The sequence below is a fragment of the Gopherus flavomarginatus genome, chromosome 2 (genome assembly GCF_025201925.1).
Source record: "Gopherus flavomarginatus isolate rGopFla2 chromosome 2, rGopFla2.mat.asm, whole genome shotgun sequence".
In the NCBI taxonomy this organism is placed as follows: Eukaryota; Metazoa; Chordata; order Testudines; family Testudinidae; genus Gopherus; species Gopherus flavomarginatus.
In genome coordinates this window covers 151,484-169,215 of record NC_066618.1, presented here as the reverse complement: position 1 = coordinate 169,215, position 17,732 = coordinate 151,484, and the positions used below count along the sequence as shown (strand labels likewise).

The following is a 17,732-nucleotide window of genomic DNA, read 5'->3' as shown; positions in this document are numbered from 1 at the left end:
CCCTCAGCAGAGAGTCTCCAACCACCACTACCCTACGTTTCTTGTCAGTGGTGGCAGCAAAGCTCCCAGCCTTAGGGGTACGAGGCTTCACCTCCTTAACTGTTGAGGGTGATTCCTTCTCTCCTGTATCAAGAAGAGCATAACGGTTATCTTTTACCACAGCAGGAGGGTTCGCAGCAGGGGTGGAGCACTGCCTGCTGCTAGAAGTAACCAGCTGGCTGTGTCCACCCTGAGCCTCCTCCTCCACTGGTGTGTCAGATACACCCTGAGGCATCTCCTCCTCCACTGGTGTGTCGGTAGCCCTGTGAACTGGGACAGCTACGTCAGCTGTCTCCACATGGATACTGTCCAGGAATTGCTCATGGATATGGATGTTCCTCAGCCTAGCCACCTCCTCCTGTAGCTCTCCTGCCTGCTGCCTGAGAGATTCCACCAGTAGGCACCTTTCACATTGGATGCCACCCCCAGCCTGGATATCAGTAAATGGAAACTGCAAATTACAGTCTTTGCAAGCCCACACCAGAATCTGGGTAAAAGCATCCATGCTTTGGTGCTCTGTCTGGCTACAGGCGCAGGTGGAGGAGACAGAAGCAGTGCTGGCACAGGTGTTGCGGGTCCTCCTCACCATTGTAAGCCTCCCTCTGTCAAACTCTCTCAAATTCCCGTCTGCAGCTCCCTGTCCGCTCTGCTCTGCCCACTGATGCTGTATGTGCTCCTTTCATCTGGAGAACTCCCTTGCAAAACTCCCTGTTAGCAGCTCCTGTTCGCCTACCATTATTATGGTGTTCCCTAACTTTTGAGTGTTTGACTTTTAATTTTTTTTTGTGATTACTCGAATTAATGAGAATAACTTCAGTTAAATTAGAGTAAAAATGTATATAGAGATATAATCCCCTTCTGCTTCAGGGCATAATAAATAAATAAACCAACCACAAACTGGATTAAGAACAAATTTAATTTGTGAGATTATTCCATAACCACAAACAAAACCCAAAACAAAAGCCATAATAGATACCTTCCTCTGAAGCATCTGAGACTGGCCACTGGTGGAAATAGAATATTGAATTATATGTGCCACCAGTCTGATCTGATACTGCATGTCCTGTGTTCCTGTCTGCAGACTCAGGCAGACAGTGTTGCACTGTGGTCAAATCCGGAAGGTTCTTTCACAACCATAAGGGCTAAATGTTTGTTTTGTTTTTAATGAAAGCTTAAATTCTATAGTGAGTGTTTCTCAGACTCCTCGAGTGGATTTGTCACATCCAGTTCTAAATAAGTGTGTCAAAATGTCCTTAAAATATCCCATATTCTGCTTTATAGACTGTATTTTAGATAAGAGAAGCCCAGGTCTGGGGACTTCGACTCTAGGAAAGATTGGGCCCAGGGAAGCAGGACGGAGGGAATGAGGTGTCTCTGTTACTGCTCCTCAAACTACTAAAATGCTTTCACATAGGGGCCAAAAAACGATCAGTAAAAAGAGCAGAAAACAAGGTGGGTGCAAAGCTTGTTTGGTCTCCGGGTGTCCCCCAGGCAAGACAGGTCTCTCCCTGTATCCCACAGAGAACACTAGGGGAGAAGGGTCTCTTCCCCCCTTTAGAGTATGCTATGGGGATCTCCCTACTCCCCCACCCTTAAATAAGGCTGTGAGGTCCTTCTCCCTCCTTCTCCTGCCCCGAGTACTGCAGCTTTCTCTCTGTCTCTCTCAAGGCACAGAGAACACTCCAGGTCTCCAGTTTCTGTCTGAGCCTGAATGGTTTCCTTGTTCCTGGGCACTGAGACCCTGTGCTGCCTCTTTCAGGTCCACTCTGTGGGAATTGGGGCATTCTCAGGGGGCTGGTGTGTGCAAGGAGAGTAGGTCATTGTGAGGTGCACGAGCCATGTTTTCCGGGACAGAAGGAGTTAACCTTCCCAGTCCATCCTTCCTCAGCCTCCTTCTCTCCCTCCCTCCAGCTGCTGCCTTTTGAGTCCTGCAGCTAGGCCAGGGGCTGACCTTCACAGGGGGAGTTTGCTCACTGAGCATGCTCACTTCCTTCTGCTGTCTCTCATCTGCTCCAGGGACCTCTGTGCTCACAGGCAGCGTCCTGCTGGGAAGGAATGTATACAGCACATCCCGGCTCCAGGCTTACCACAGGTCAGGGGCCCAGGCTGCCTTTGTGCTCCAGCTGTGGGACCACTAGCTCCTGCTCCCTGGCTCTCCCTGTCTGCACTGCTGGGAGAAGAGCCGTTGCCATTTGGTGCTGTTGGTGCTTCAGTGACTGAAGGAGAGATGGGGGGACATTAAGGGGGATTCCTGTTTTGACTGCTGCAGCAGCCAGCACTGGCTGAGGCAAGGCGTAGCCCTACACCACAAGACACTCCTTTCACACTTTCATTGCTCAAATACTACAGTGAGGGGGGCTGAGTAGGGATGAGGGTGGATTTATGATAAATAGATTTGGATGAGGTTCTGCTTTTTGTGGCATTGGGGTGAAGGTGTATCCTTAAACTTATGGGAGTGCTATAAACACCTGAAATAGAGGAGCTAGACAATAAATGTCTTTTCTTACATCAGCTAGGCTGGTTCTGGAGAACTGTGTCTTTGCAACCTCATGTCTTGCTGTGTGGCTGAGTGACAGCAGTTTTAATATCCTTTGTGTGTGTTGAGCCTTTGTATCTGCCTGTATCTTTGTGTGTATGTCTGTGTAAATGATGTATTTATCTTTTGTGTGTAGATATATTTGATTATATAAGGAGGAGACTATATTAGAAGGGTTATTTATTATAGCTCCCATCCAATCATACAGAAGATGGGAATTAATTAGAGAGATTTTTATATCTATTTTATATGGTGATGTCTCTGAGGCTGGAACTGTTCATAGATTCATAGAGTTTAAGGCCATAAGGGACCGTTAGATCATATAGTCTGATCTCTGTAGCACAGATCATTACATTTCACCCTGCATCGAGATGAGCCACTTGTTGGCTAACGTATCTTCCAGGAAGGCATCCAGTCTGGATTTGGTTAATTAACTCTGTGTTAGTTATTGGTATACAGATTAATAAAATGGGCACTGATTGGGATCCACATTAGAAATAGTAGGAATACCTTTAGAGAAAGATGTTTCAATAATCCTATTGCCACTGAAGTTGGTGTTTTCGCCAAAGATGGTAGCAACCAGAGATGGATATGTTTTCTGATGAGAACTTGGCAATGTTTGCTATGCTAAAAGCAGGACAAAGGGCTAGAAAGGATGGCCCATGCATTTCAGTATGCTTTTGGGACCTGAAAGGGAGATGAGAGTGAAGAGATACAAGCCAGATGCTGCCTCACCAAAAATGGAGGAGACACACAGTTGTCTGGAACCAGATTACAGTTGTGTTTTGTCCAAGCCACAGATGGGTGATCTGCTGGATGAGACATGTTGGTCTGCTGGGCAGGTTCCTTCTGAGAGAGCTAGTTGACAGAAGCTCCCATCATCCTAGCATTTCTGGTATTCCTGCAGGGATCCCTGGATACTAATGCTTGGGTTAGAGCCACGCTGAAGGGTTAAGAAGTCCTGTTTCCCCTGTATGTGAGGGGTTGAAGGATTTGGGGGATTGATACATTAACCCAGAGATGCCTGTGACTTGCTGCTAAGTTCCAGCTTATTCAGTATTTCTTCTGTGGGTTTGTTTCTCAGTACAATGGTCTAGGCAGTGACATATTTGAGATCCGGTTACTTCCCTGCTCATAGTCTGATCAGACATTTCTTAGCCCCTAAACAAGACTCTCCAGCAGAAGAATAGGATAAACCCCTCTTGTAACCTGGCAACATCTCCTGTATTGCTGTGGTAGGCAAACAGTGAAATGTCAACCCCTCTCAAGCTGCAGACACCAAGAAGCTCTCAGTAAGCAGATTGCTGCCCCAGGCCACCTCTGTCCATTCTACCATTATGGAAGAGCCAGCCCTGCAGAGTTGGGAATGGCTGCTATATTTGTCTACAGTCACTGAATTGCCAGTGTCCAACACATTTTCTGGTGAAGTCTTAGGGCATCTGCAGTATGAAATGGGCTATAAAATCTGTATTACCTCACCCACCTTGTTACTCTAATGCCCTGGGACCGACATGGCTACAACAACACTGCATACATATGTAAAATCCATAGTCAGTGTCTCTTTACTTTACCCATCTCTTCTTTCTCTTTCACTTAAATGGGCGTGGCAGCTATACTCCATGTTCCCCATGGTATGCAGATATTATTTCCTGGGCAAGACATGCTTTCTTGTATACATTAGGCTCTTTGTTACATCTGGCTTGATATTTATGCCTAATGGCACCCACTGGGTTATTGTTTGTGCCTATCAATCACCTTTGAGGTGTCTGTCACTCTAGTATGTAAGAATAAGGGCAGGTCACCCTGGCAAGGTTATGGGAGTATTGTAGAAGGGGAGTAGCAAATCAAGCAGCATGCTCCAGTCACCAGCTCTGTGCTACACTGACTCCTTTTTTCACAGACTCCGCTTCTCTGTGTCCTTTTTCTGTACACGCACACAGACGGACCCTCTCTCTCTTTTCCCAGCTCTCTCTCTCCTGCTATTTCTCTTTCTTGTCCAAAGGGCTTAGTTTGCAGTCTTATTTGCTGGAAATGCTGCCAGTGAATGTTTGTGTGTGCTGCCTGCCCGGTCTCTGGGGAAAAGGCCTGGAAATACAGTGCAGGAGGAGCAGTGGGAGCAGGGGAAAGCCATTGTTTCTCACTGCTTGCCTGGTGCATTTTCCAACTGGAAAAATCTCTCTGTGAGGCAGTGAGTTTCATGTCATTGCCTAAGCCCTGCCCTCCCAGCCCCCCCTGCCATTGCTCAGTATTTGCCATCCCCTCATGCTGAGGAGGAAAGGTTGCCGTACTGCTACTAAAAAGCTCAGACGTGTTTTCAATTTGCCTCCTGCTTATCGCTGTTGTTTGGACAGAGAGGTTTAAAAAGCTGGATTTTCTGTCCCTGCAGAGTAAACACAGAGAACCCGGCAGCACAAACTATTTCTGGCTTATCAGTTGAGGAATGCAGCAGCTGAGGATTAGCGTGAGTGGGCCGTCAGGAAAGCCCTGAAGGGGCCCCCTCCTCACTCAGCTCTATTAGAAGTGTGAGAGCCCAGCAGGACTCAGAGGGGAGAGTTGGAGAAAAAGGCAGAAAAGGGAAAGAAAGAGGAAGAGAGAGAGTGAGAGAGGCTGAGCAGACCCTGATGGCTACAGATGAAGTTACAGGAGGGGCTCGCAAAGCTACGAAAAGCAAACTTTTTGAGTTTCTGGTCCATGGGGTGGTGAGTCGGGAAAGTTAGTGAGCTGGCTTGGTCTGAATAGAGGAGTGAGTGGAGACTAGAGGCTCTGTGCTGGGCTGAAAGCAGCCCCTACAGTATCTTCTGGGGGCTTCGGCAAAATGCCGTATAGCTAGAACACAGGGATCTGTGAAGCCCCCAGAACATGCACTGAGTCACTGGTAATGCAGGGTTGTGTTTGGGGGAATGTGTGCTGCAATTTCTGCTCTTGACTTTCCATGAATGGTGAATAGTTTGCTTTTGAACCTGATCACAGTGCAGGCTCTGAACTGGATCTGACCCTAATGGGCTCATTGGACACTCGGTTCTGTTGTCAAACTTTTGTGCGGTGTTTGTTTTTTAATTCAGATGAAAACCCAATGAAACCTTGAATGGTGCTGCCTCTGGTACTTGTCTTATACTTAGCTCTCCTGTATCTTCTGGCTGCCTAACAGGTGGCTTTGAGGGGTTCTAAGAGATTAGCTCTACAGATCCTTAGCATTCTGTAGGCACTCATTGGTTAGGGAATCTTAGATGGTCTGGGTGCTATGCTTTAAGGAATCATTAAATCTTTTTAAGATTACTGCAGTGTTTGGAGACCTCCTGGCACTCCAGCTCCCCATTTATGGGGAATTGCAAGCCCCTGTCCCACCTTTATTGGAGAACATGTTCTTTAGATGCTCCTGCCAGTGATTGAGAACAATCACAGCTTATGACATTGGGATTTCTTAAGGAGACTTTAAATTTAGCAAACATCAGAGTACTGGAAAGTCCTAGAAGTACAAATGCTGAATGAATTTCAGTGATCATGTGTACTTTCTCTTTTGAGAGTTTCCTGCTATGACATTTCCAAGACATCAGCTAAGAGCTTCTATATCAAGATCACAGGAATCTTAAGCGCTCCCTTTTCAGATTCCCTAAGTGTCTCCATAATTCAGGACATGCCAATCCTGGCTGCTTAGAGTGTAACTTGTAATTTAAAAACATTAGATACAGTGAGATATGCAAGGCTAGGGACATTGAAATGGTATGTTGTTTGTGTGAGAACTGAGAGATGATGACCATTGTACTTGTGTCCTTCAGAACTAGTTAAGGAATATATTATGAGAATACACCTGATATACAGGGCTGGCCTGTGGAGTGGCCTGGCAGTGCATATGTGGGTGGATGTGCAGGTGTGGCCTGGTGGGGGGGGGGGGGGTAGTGAGTGGGCATGTGGGCAGGGGCATCTGGGTTTCAGATGCACAGGCATGCGGGGGCGGTATGGCAATTGGCAGTTATGCAAGTGTGGCCTAGTGGTGGGTGAGTGGGAATACGTGGGGTGGGTGGACATGTGGGAGCATCCTGGCAGCAGATGGGGGCAGCCTGGGGTAAGCAGGCATATGGGGTGGCCTGGTGGCAGGTGCATTGGCATGTGGGGGCAGCTTGGTGAGCTCACAGTCTGTCACTCAGGAGTGGCCTGGCAGCAGATGAGTGTGTGGATGTGCACATGGGTGTGACTTGGTAGCGTATGGCAGGCTTGCGGGGTGGCCTGGTGGTGGATGGGTGTGCATCTGGGTGTGGGTGAGCATACAGAGATGGTCTGGTGGAAGGCAGATGGGTGGACGGACATGTGGGGTGTTTTTTTTACAGTTTCCAAGGGCTTTTTTGGTAATTCCAGACTAATTAACTTTTCTGTGGTACTAGGAAGATAAAGAACATAAGAATGGCCACACTGGGTCAGACCAGCTGTCCATCTAGCCCAGTATTCTGTCTCTGACAGTGGCTGGTGCCAGAGGTTTCAGAGGGAATGAACAGAACAGGACAATTGTTCAGTGATCCATCCACTGTTGTACAGTCCCAGCTTCTTTCAGTCAGAGGATTAGGGATACCTGTTTGGCAGAAATGGTTATGGTAAAACACCTATATGGACATGATGTGATAGAGAAAAATTGGCTTCTGTAAAGGAGAATCAGGTCTCTTCAATATCTGAAATTTTTGAGGGTGTTGACAAAATGGTGGTTACAAGGGAACTGGTTTCCACTGTTTATTAGGACTTTCAAAGAGCCTTTGATGTAGTTTGTCAAAGAAGGGTATAAGGAAATTATTTCCTTGTCTGCACTGGGATTTCAGTCATAAGACTGTGTAACTATAGTTGTGCAAGCCCCTGGTGTAGACACTTTTGCACCATGACTTGCTTTAGTGCAGCTTTTCCCTGGTTTCAAGATCTGACAGGACCTCCTCTGCCCCATTCACCCCTTTGACCCCTCTCCATCAATGAAATTGAGGCTTCTTGCTTGTTCTCCTCTAACCTGTACACCTGTCCCAGTGACCCCATTGCTTCCTGCTTGCTTCTCTCTCACCTCCACTCTCATCTCCTCCCTTGCCCTTCTCTTGAATCTCTCGCTTTCCCCGGGCTTCTTCCCTTTACAATAGAAGCACAGATTAGTCTTCCCTATCATAAAAAGTAACCCTTGACTCTACCTGCCTCCTCAACTACTGTTGCCTTGATCTCTGTCTATCTGAGCGATTGATCATCACCATAGTATCTGAGTCCCATTCATGTAAAATCAACGGCAGTAAGAAAGTCCCAAATGGATTTATTGAAGTCTGTGCCTCTCCTCTCTGTTTGGGATAAAAGCTCTTGCTGGGGTAGTGTTTTCGTTTATTTTGGTTGGTTGGTTTGTTAGTGGGGGGTGGTGGTGTTTGAGGTATGTGGGGATACCGACACCCTGAATGTCATTCTTGCTATGAGGAGTCCAGTGGCACATTAAAGACTAACAGATTTATTTGGGCATAAACTTTTGTGGGTAAAAAAAATCCTTCTTCAGATGCATGGAGTGAAAATTACAGATACTGGCATAAATATACTGGCACGTGAAGAGAAGGGAGTTACCTTACAAGTGGAGAACTGGTGTTGACGAGGCCAGTTCAGTCAGGGTGGATGTGGTCCGCTCTCAATAACTGATGAGGAGGTGTCAATACCAAGAGAGGGAAAACTTTTGTAATGAGCCAGCCACTCCCAGTCCCTGTTCAAGCCCAAATTAATGATGTTAAGTTTGCAAATGAATTTTAGCTGTGCAGTTTCTCTTTGAAGTCTGTTTTTAAAGGTTTTTTTGGTTGAAGTATGGCTACTTTTAAATCTATTATTGAATGTCCAGAGAGATTGAATTGTTCTCCTACTGGCTTTTGTATGTTACCATTCCTGATGTCTGATTTTTGTCTATTTATTCTTTTACATAGAGACTGTCCGGTTTGGCCAATGTACATGGCAGAGGGGCATTGCTGGCACATGATGGCATATATCACATTAATAAATGTGCAGGTGAATGAGCCCCTGATGGTGTGGCTGATGTGGTTGTTACAGGGATTGGTTCCTGGGTTAATATTTCTGTGGTGTGGTGTGTAGTTGCTGGTGAGTATTTGCTTCAGGTTTGGGGGCTGTCTGTAAGCGGGGACTGGCTTGCCTCCCAAGGTCTGTGAGAGTGAGGGATCGTTTTCTAGGATAGGTTGTATATGGTTGATGATGTACTGGAGAGGTTTTAGCTGGGGGTGTACGTGATGGCCATTGATGTTCTATTATTTTCCTTGTTGGGCCTGTCCTGTAGTAGGTGACTTCTGGGTACCCGTCTTGCTCTGTCAATCTGTTTCCTCACTTCCCCAGGTGGGTAATGTAGTTTTAAGAATGCTTGATAAAGATCTTATAGACTCATAGACTCTAGAACTGGAAGGGACCTCGAGAGGTCATCGAGTCCAGTCCCCTACCCTCATGGCAGGACCAAATACTGTCTAGACCATCCCTAATAGACATTTATCTAACCTACTCTTAAATATCTCCAGAGATGGAGATTTCACAACTTCCCTAGGCAATCTATTCCAGTGTTTAACTACCCTGACAGTTAGGAACTTTTTCCTAATGTCCAACCTAAATCTCCCTTGCTGCAGTTTAAGCCAATTGCTTCTTGTTCTATCATTGGAGGCTAAGGTGAACAAGTTTTCTCCCTCCTCCTGATGACACCCTTTTAGATACCTGAAAACTGCTATCATGTCCCCTCTCAGTCTTCTCTTTTCCAAACTAAACAAACCCAGTTCCTTCAGCCTTCCTTCATAGGTCATGTTCTCAAGACCTTTAATCATTCTTGTTGCTCTTTTCTGGACCCTCTCCAGTTTCTCCACATCTTTCTTGAAATGTGGTGCCCAGAACTGGACACAATACTCCAGTTAAGGCCTAACCAGCGCAAAGTAAAGCGGAAGAATGACTTCTCATGTCTTGTTTACAACACACCTGTTAATGCATCCCAGAATCATGTTTGCTTTTTTTGCAACAGTATCACACTGTTGACTCATATTAAGCTTGTGGTCCACTATGACCCCTAGATCTCTTTCTGCCTTACTCCTTCCTAGACAGTCTCTTCCCATTCTGTATGTGTGAAACTGATTGTTCCTTCCTAAGTGTTCTTGTAGGTGTTTGTCTCTGTCTGGGGGATTGGAGCAAATGTGGTTATATCTTAGGGCTTGGCTGTAGACAATGGATCATGTGATGTGTCCTGGATGGAAGCTGGACGCATGTAAGTAAGTATAGCGGCCAGTAGATTTCTGGTATAGGGTGATGTTTATGTGACCATCACTTATTTGCACTGTAGTGTCCAGGAAGTGGATCTCTTGGGGGACTGGTCCAGGCTGAGGTTGATGGTGGGATGGGAAATTGTTGAAATCCAGGTGGAATTCTTCAAGGGCCTTCTTCCCATGGGTCCAGATGATGAAGATATCATCAATGTAACACAAGTAGAGGAGGGGCGCTAGGGAATGAGAGCTGAGGAAGCGTTGTTCTAAGTCAGCCATAAAAATGTTGGCATACTCTGGGGCCATGCGGGTACCCGTAGCAGTGCCATTGACTTGAAAGAATAAGTTGTCCCCAAATCTGAAATGGTTGTGGGTGAGGACAAAGTCACAAAGTTTAGCCACCAGATGTACCATGGCCTCATTAGGGATACTGTTCCTGACAGCTTGTAATCCATCCTTATGTGGAATATTGGTGTAAAGAGCTTCTGCATCCAGGGTGGCCAGGATGGTGTTTTCAGGAAGATCACTAATGCATTGTCGTTTTCTCAGGAAGTCAGTGGTGTCTCAAAGATAGCTAGGAGTGCTGGTATTGTAGGGTCTGAGGAGAGAGTCCAAATAGCCAGATAATCCTGCTGTAAGCGTGCCAGTGCCTGAGATGATGGGGCGTCCAGGATTCCCAGGTTTATGGATCTTGGGTAGCAGATAGAATAACCCTGGTCTGGGCTCTAGGCGTGTGTCTGTGTACATTTGTTTCTGTGCTGTAGCAGGGAGTTTCTTGAGCAGATGGTGTAGTTTCTTTTGGTACTCTTCAGTGGGATCAGAGACTAGTGGTCTGTAGAATGTGGTGTTGGATAGTTGCCTGACAGCTTCCTGTTCATGATGACTATATTACCGCCTTTGTCAGCCCCTTTGATTATAATGTCAGAGTTGTTTCTGAGGCTGTGGATGACAATGTGTTCTGTACGGCTGAGGTTATGGGGCAAATGATGCTCTTTGTTCACAGTTTCAGCCTGTGCACGTTTGCAGAAGCACTCTATGTAGAAGTCCAGTCTGTCATTTCAACCGTCAGGAGGAGTCCATGCTGAGTTCTTCTTTTTATAGTGATGGTAGGAGGGTTCCTGTGGGTCAGTGCGCTGTTCAGTGGGGTGTTGAAAAATATTCCCTGAGTCATAGACAGCAAAAATAGGCTTCTGGATCACTGCAAAACTGTATCATGTGTGATGGTTAGGGGGCAGAAAGAGAGTTCCCAAGATAGGACAAACTCTTCTGTCAGGCTATGTGTGTGGTTGGATAGATTAACAATATTGTTAGGTGAGTAAAGGGTACCACTGTTGTAGCCCCCTGTGGCATGTAGGAGTTTAGATAGTTTACTGTCCTTTTTCCTCTGTAGAGCTGTAAAGTGTGCATTGTATATGGCTTGTCTCGTTTTTGTAAAGTCCAGCCACATGGTAGTTTGTGTGGAAGGTTGGTTTTGTATGAGAGTCTCCAGTTTTGAGAGCTCATTCTTGATCTTCTCCTGTCTGCTGTACAGGATGCAGATCAGGTGGTTCCTCAGTTTCTTTGAGAGTGTGTGGCACAATCTCTCACCATAGTCAGTGTAGTTTATCAATTGCAATGGATTTTTTTTCCTTCAGTTCATTTGGTATAATGTCCATCTGTTTGCACTTGGAGAGGAAGATGATATCTGTCTGTATCTTTATAAGTTTTTTCATGAAGTTGATGGATTTTCACTTCATATGGCTAAATTCAGTGCCTTGCCTGGTGCCAAGTATCAGAGGGGTAGCCGTGTTAGTGTGTATCCACAAAACCAAACATGGCTACCCCTCTGATATTTGGCACCATTCTTGCTATGGTAGAAAGACTTTTTTGAAGAGGAAAGTTTTGCAGTGTTTCCTGAAGACTGTCAGACTCTCAGTTCACCTGATCTTCTCCAAAAATATGCTCCGTGGCCAGATCCTCTCAAATGAGAAAGCTTTGTTTCCATCTTTCACACAGTTTGGCTTCTACCCTCTCCACTCCACCCAAATTACTTTCACTAATTACGTCTTCTCAGCCAAATCTCAAGGCATGTACTCCATCTTCATCTTCCTTAACTTCTTGGTGGTCGTTGACATGGATGATCACACCCAGCTTCTTTAAATTGGGTCCCTCTCAAACTTTGTCTCCTATCTTCTTATGGTTCTCTCTCCCTCATATCTTCTTCAATGTCTTATTTGGTGAGTCCTCCTCTTCCCTTCTCTTTGTGCATTTACCAAGGTTTTATCCTTGTTCCTCTCCTTTCTTCTGTCTCCACACTATTTCTAGGTGCTCTTATGCAAAAGCGTGGCTTTAATTACCATCTTTATGCTGATCTACTTGTCTGTTGATAAACTGTCTGCCTCTATCCAATCCTGCCTCTCAGGCTATCTTTCTGACATTTCCTTGTAAGGTGTCCAGCCATTATTTAAGCTCAGCTTGGCCAAAACTGAGCTAATAATAATCTTTCCCCATTCTCCCTTTTTCTGTCTGTGGACACCACCACAGTCCTCCCTCTCACTCAGTTCTGGTCTGCATGTCATCTTTGACTCCACCCTCTCCTTCAACCCATGTATACAGGCAGTATCTAAATCTAGCCACTTCTTCTTGTACAGCCTCTCAAAGATCCAGCTTTTTTTTTTTGCTGGTACATCCTGCCAAAGCAACTGTCACATTGCACTTTGATTCCTGTAATCTCTTCCTTTCTAGCCTTGACACTGCCAACCCAGGCTTCATTATGTTAATTCAAAATGCTGCTGAGAGGTTTATCTTCCTGTCCTGTGCTTCTGACCTATTCACCCTCCTTTTTGTGTCCCTTCACTGGTCCCCTTTCTCCACCTTTTCAAACACAACCGTCTTCTGACTATTATTTGCATAACTGTAGTTCCGAGGAGTCCTAGTCATGGGCCAGGCCCCCTACTGTGCTATGTGCTGCACAACTCAGTACAACAGGATGGTCCCTGCCCAAGGAGTTTATAATGTCAGCCTAAGACAAAGGATGGATGCAGATAGACAGGGGAGTACAAGGAAACAATGAAATAATATTGGTGATAGGCAGTGGCCACGACACACCATCAGCTAACTGTTGTCAAGTTTTTGTCAGTATCAATGCAAATGATGTCTTCTTGTGTAAGCCTGTCCCTCATTTGTCCCCTCCCTCCCTATCAAATCAAGTTTCTTCCTGCAATGTTTTTGATACCAGCTTGGATTACCTACTTTTCCCATAAGTATCTTTGCTCTTTTCCCCACCTAGTCTGTTGTGCTTGTTAAAATTCGTAAATCCACCAACTACTCCTCTTTTAAATCCCTCTTTAAAATTTATTTTTGGCATGATGCCTACTAATCATTTCTAGTGTCTAGTATTGGCTAGATACTGAGACTGCTAATTTATGCAAACATACCCATCTATTACTTTGTCCCCTTGACCCAACCTCCACACCACATTTGTCTGCTTATCAACTTGGTCATAAAATTAGACTTTGAGTGCTCTGGGGCAAGGACTCTTTGTTTCTTTATTTCTTTCATTTATTCATTTGTACAGTAGCTAGCACAATGGACTGGAGTCTCTAGGCACTACCACAATATAAATAAGTGATAAGGGGGATAGGTGGTCAGTGTTCCTTTTGGCTAAAGGCTAACAATGGAGTATGGTGTCAGAAGAATCCATACAAGGAGTGGTGGTGGTTAATATATAGTTATCTGGAAATGGAGTTGAGTCCTAATTTTTAATCTGCAGATTTTGCCAAAAAACTCTTCATACATTGTTGAGTTTTAGATTAACTGAGGGAACCATTCAGGAGAAAGGCCTGGACATCACAGTGGCCTGTCTAATATGCAGCAGTCACCAAGAAAGATAGCAAAATATTAGCATGTGTAAAACATGGGATGGAGAATAATCTAGAAAATATTCCAATCTCCACGCCGGAATATGATCTCCACGCCGGAATATAACCTGGAGAGGGAAGTAAACAAAGTGAGAGGGGATACCCTTGCGGTCCAAAGAATTGATCCAAGGAGGAATAGTGGAGTAGAAACCAGAGTAACGGGTGATGCTGGTGGTAGAAGGTCTGTGCACGACGGGGGAAAGAATGTCACTGACGCCAAACGCCGAAAATTAAAATGTCTGTACACTAATGCGAGGAGCCTAGGTAACAAGATGGAGGAACTGGAGCTACTGGTGCAGGAAGTGAAACCGGATATTATAGGGATAACCGAAACCTGGTGGAATAGTACTCATGACTGGAGCACGGGTATTGAAGGCTATGTGCTGTTCAGAAAAGACAGGAAGAAAGGCAAAGGTGGTGGAGTAGCCTTGTACATCAATGATGAAATTAACTGTAGCGAAATAAGAAGCGATGGAATGGATAAGACAGAGTCTGTCTGGGCAAAAATCACACTGGGTAAAAAAGCAACTAGAGCTTCCCCTGAGATAGTGCTTGGGGTGTGCTATAGACCGCCGGGATCTGATTTGGATATGGATAGAGATCTCTTTAATGTTTTTAATGAAGTAAACACAAAGGGGAAATGTGTGATTATGGGGGACTTCAACTTCCCGGATATAGACTGGAGGACGAGTGCTTGCAAGAATAATAGGGGTCAGATTTTTCTGGATGTGATAGCGGATGGATTTCTTCATCAAGTAGTTGAAGTACCTACGAGAGGGGATGCCATTTTAGATTTGGTGTTGGTGAGCAGTGAGGACCTCGTAGAAGAAATGGTGGTAGGGGACAACCTTGGTTCGAGTGATCATGAGCTGATTCAGTTCAAACTAGATGGAAGAATAAACAAATGTAGATCTGGGATTAGGGTTTTCGACTTCTCGAGGGCTAATTTTAAAGAGTTAAGGAAATTAGTTAGGGAAGTGGATTGGACGGAGGAACTAGTGGATTTAAATGCGGAGGAGGCCTGGAATTACTTTGTCGCAGCTGCGGAGACTGTCGGAAGCCTGCATCCCAAGAAAGGGGAAAAAAACCATGGGCAGGAGTTGTAGGCCAAACTGGATGAGCAGGCAACTCAGAGAGGGGATTAGACAAAAGCAGAAAGCTTACAGGGAGTGGAAGAAAGGCAGGATCAGTAAGGGAAGCTACCTTGGTGAGGTCAGAACATGTAGGGATAAAGTGAGGAAGGCTAAAAGCCGCATTGAACTGGACCTTGCAAAGGGAATCAAAACCAATAGTAAAAGGTTCTACAGCCACATAAATAAGAAGAAAACAAAGAAAGAAGAAGTGGGGCCGCTATACACTGAGGATGGAATGGAGGTTAAGGATAACCTAGGCATGGCCCAACATCTAAACAAGTACTTTGCCTCAGTTTTTAATAAGACTAGTGAGGAGTCTAGCGATGATGGAGGGATGATGAACGGGAATGTGGATATGGAAGTGGATATTACCGCAACTGAGGTAGAGGCCGTACTTGAACAGCTCAATGGGACGAAGTCGGAGGGCCCGGACAATCTCCATCCGAGGATATTAAAGGAACTGGCGCGTGAAATTGCGAGCCCGTTAGCGAGAATTTTCAAGCAATCGATAAACTCGGGGGTTGTGCCGTATGACTGGAGGATTGCTAATGTAGTTCCTATTTTTAAGAAAGTGAATAAAAGTGATCTGGGTAATTATAGGCCTGTTAGCTTGACGTCTGTAGTATGTAAGGTCTTGGAAAAAATTTTAAGGGAGAAAGTAGTTAAGGACATAGAGGTCAATGGTAAGTGGGACGAATTGCAACACGGATTTACTAAAGTTAGATCGTGTCAAACCAATCTGATCTCCTTCTTTGAGAAGGTGACGGATTACTTAGATAAAGGAAATGCGGTAGATATAATTTACCTAGATTTCAGTAAGGCGTTTGACACGGTTCCGCATGGGGAACTGTTAGTTAAATTGGAAAAGATGGGGATGAATATGAAAGTTGTAAGGTGGATAAGGAACTGGTTAAAGGGGAGACTCCAGCGGGTCGTATTGAAAGATGAACTGTCAGGCTGGAAGGAGGTCACTAGTGGAGTCCCTCAAGGATCGGTTTTGGGACCGATCTTATTTAACCTTTTTATTACTGACCTTGGCACAAAGAGCGGGAATGTGCTAATAAAGTTTGCGGATGACACAAAGCTGGGGGGTATTGCTAACACGGAGAAGGACAGGGATACTATTCAGGAAGATCTGAACCACCTTGTAAACTGAAGTAATAGAAATAGGATGAAATACAATAGTGAAAAGTGCAAGGTCATGCACTTAGGAATTAATAATAAAAATTTTAGATATACGTTGGGGGCGCATCAGTTGGAAGCGACGGAGGAGGAGAAGGACCTTGGGGTATTGGTTGATAGCAGGATGACTATGAGTCGCCAATGTGATACGGCTGTTAAAAAAGCAAATGCGATTTTGGGATGCATCAGGCGGGGTATTTCCAGCAAGGATAAGGAGGTGTTAGTACCGTTATATAAGGCGTTGGTGAGACCCCATCTGGAATACTGTGTGCAGTTCTGGTGTCCCATGTTCAAGAAGGATGAATTCAAACTGGAATAGGTTCAGAGACGGGCTACTAGGATGATCCGAGGAATGGAAAAACTGCCTTATGAAAGGAGACTTAAAGAGCTTGGCTTGTTTAGCCTGGCCAAAAGACGGCTGCGGGGGGATATGCTTGCTCTATATAAATATATCAGGGGGGTTAACATTAGGGAGGGAGAGGAATTATTTAAGTTTAGTACTAATGTAGGCACGAGGACGAATGGGTATAAACTGGATATTAGGAAGTTTAGACTTGAAATTAGACGAAGGTTTCTAACCATTAGGGGAGTGAAGTTCTGGAACAGCCTTCCGAGGGAAGTAGTAGGGGCAAAAGACTTTTCTGGCTTTAAGACAAAGCTTGATAAGTATATGGAGGGGATGTTATGATAGGATCGTTAATTTGGGCAATTGATCTTGGGTTACCACCAGATAGGTCTGCTCAATGGTCTGCGGGGAGATGTTGGATGGGATGGGAACTGAGTTACTGCAGAGAATTCCTTCTTGGGTGCTGGCTGGTGAGTCTTGCCCACGTGCTCAGGGTTTAGCTGATCGCCATATTTGGGGTCGGGAAGGAATTTTCCTCCATGGCGGATTGGCAGGGGCCCTGGAGGTTTTTCGCCTTCCCCTGCAGCGTGGGGCACGGGTTGCTTGCTGGTGGATTCTCTGCAGCTTGAGGTCTTCAAACCAATTTTGAGGATTTCAATAACTCAGTCCTGGGTTAGGGGTTGTTATAAAATTGGATGGGTGGGGTTCTGTGGCCTGCCTTGTGCAGGAGGTCAGACTAGATGATCATATTGGTCCCTTCTGATCTATGAGTCAGTGGCATGCTCTCACCTGGAATATGGTCTTTGGTTTTGGTCATCCTAGCTACAAAAAAAGTTAGAGCAGAAAGAGAGGCGGCTCAGAGATTGATGATGACAATTAGAGGCCTGAAGAAACTTCTCTGTGAACAGAGAATGAAAAGATGAGGACTATTTAATTTATGCAGGAAATGAAATAGAGGGGATAAGACAGTGATATAAAATCATAGAAGTGAATGACTGAAAGGGCCCTCAGTAGGTCATCTAGTCCAGTCCCCTGAAAGATAACAAATGGTATAGAGAAGGAAATCAGGCAAGCTTCTTACTTTTTCTCATAATACTCCTCTACCTCGATATAATGCGGTCCTTGGGGGACAAAAAAATCTCACCGCGTTATAGATGAGACCGTGTTATATCAAACTTGCTTTGCACCGCCCCCTCCTGAGACCCTCCCTCCCTAATCACCCCCAGGACCTCACCCCCTACCCAACCCCCCCGTCCCCTGACTGTTCCGACCCCTATCGAGCCCCCCACCCCCTGACAGGCACTCACTGGCAGCAGCGTGAAGCAGAGCAGCGTGGCCCCAGCCCGCGGCACTCCGCCAGCT

At 45.4% G+C, this 17,732-nt stretch overlaps 1 protein-coding gene across 9 annotated transcripts in view; it reads left to right on the top strand.

Moving 5' to 3' along the window:
* SMARCD3 (SWI/SNF related, matrix associated, actin dependent regulator of chromatin, subfamily d, member 3) overlaps positions 1–17,732 on the top strand; it is a 245,865-nt gene that overhangs the window by 81,848 nt on the left and 146,285 nt on the right. For 2 of the 9 annotated variants that reach the window (XM_050942682.1, XM_050942676.1), the window contains exon 1: positions 5,185–5,274. The exons of 4 other annotated variants lie outside the window; for them this stretch is intronic. In XM_050942682.1, coding sequence (XP_050798639.1) covers positions 5,197–5,274 — 78 coding nt within the window. In that variant the 5' untranslated portion in view covers positions 5,185–5,196. 3 more of the 9 variants (XM_050942684.1, XM_050942679.1, XM_050942685.1) reach the window with 3 other exon arrangements.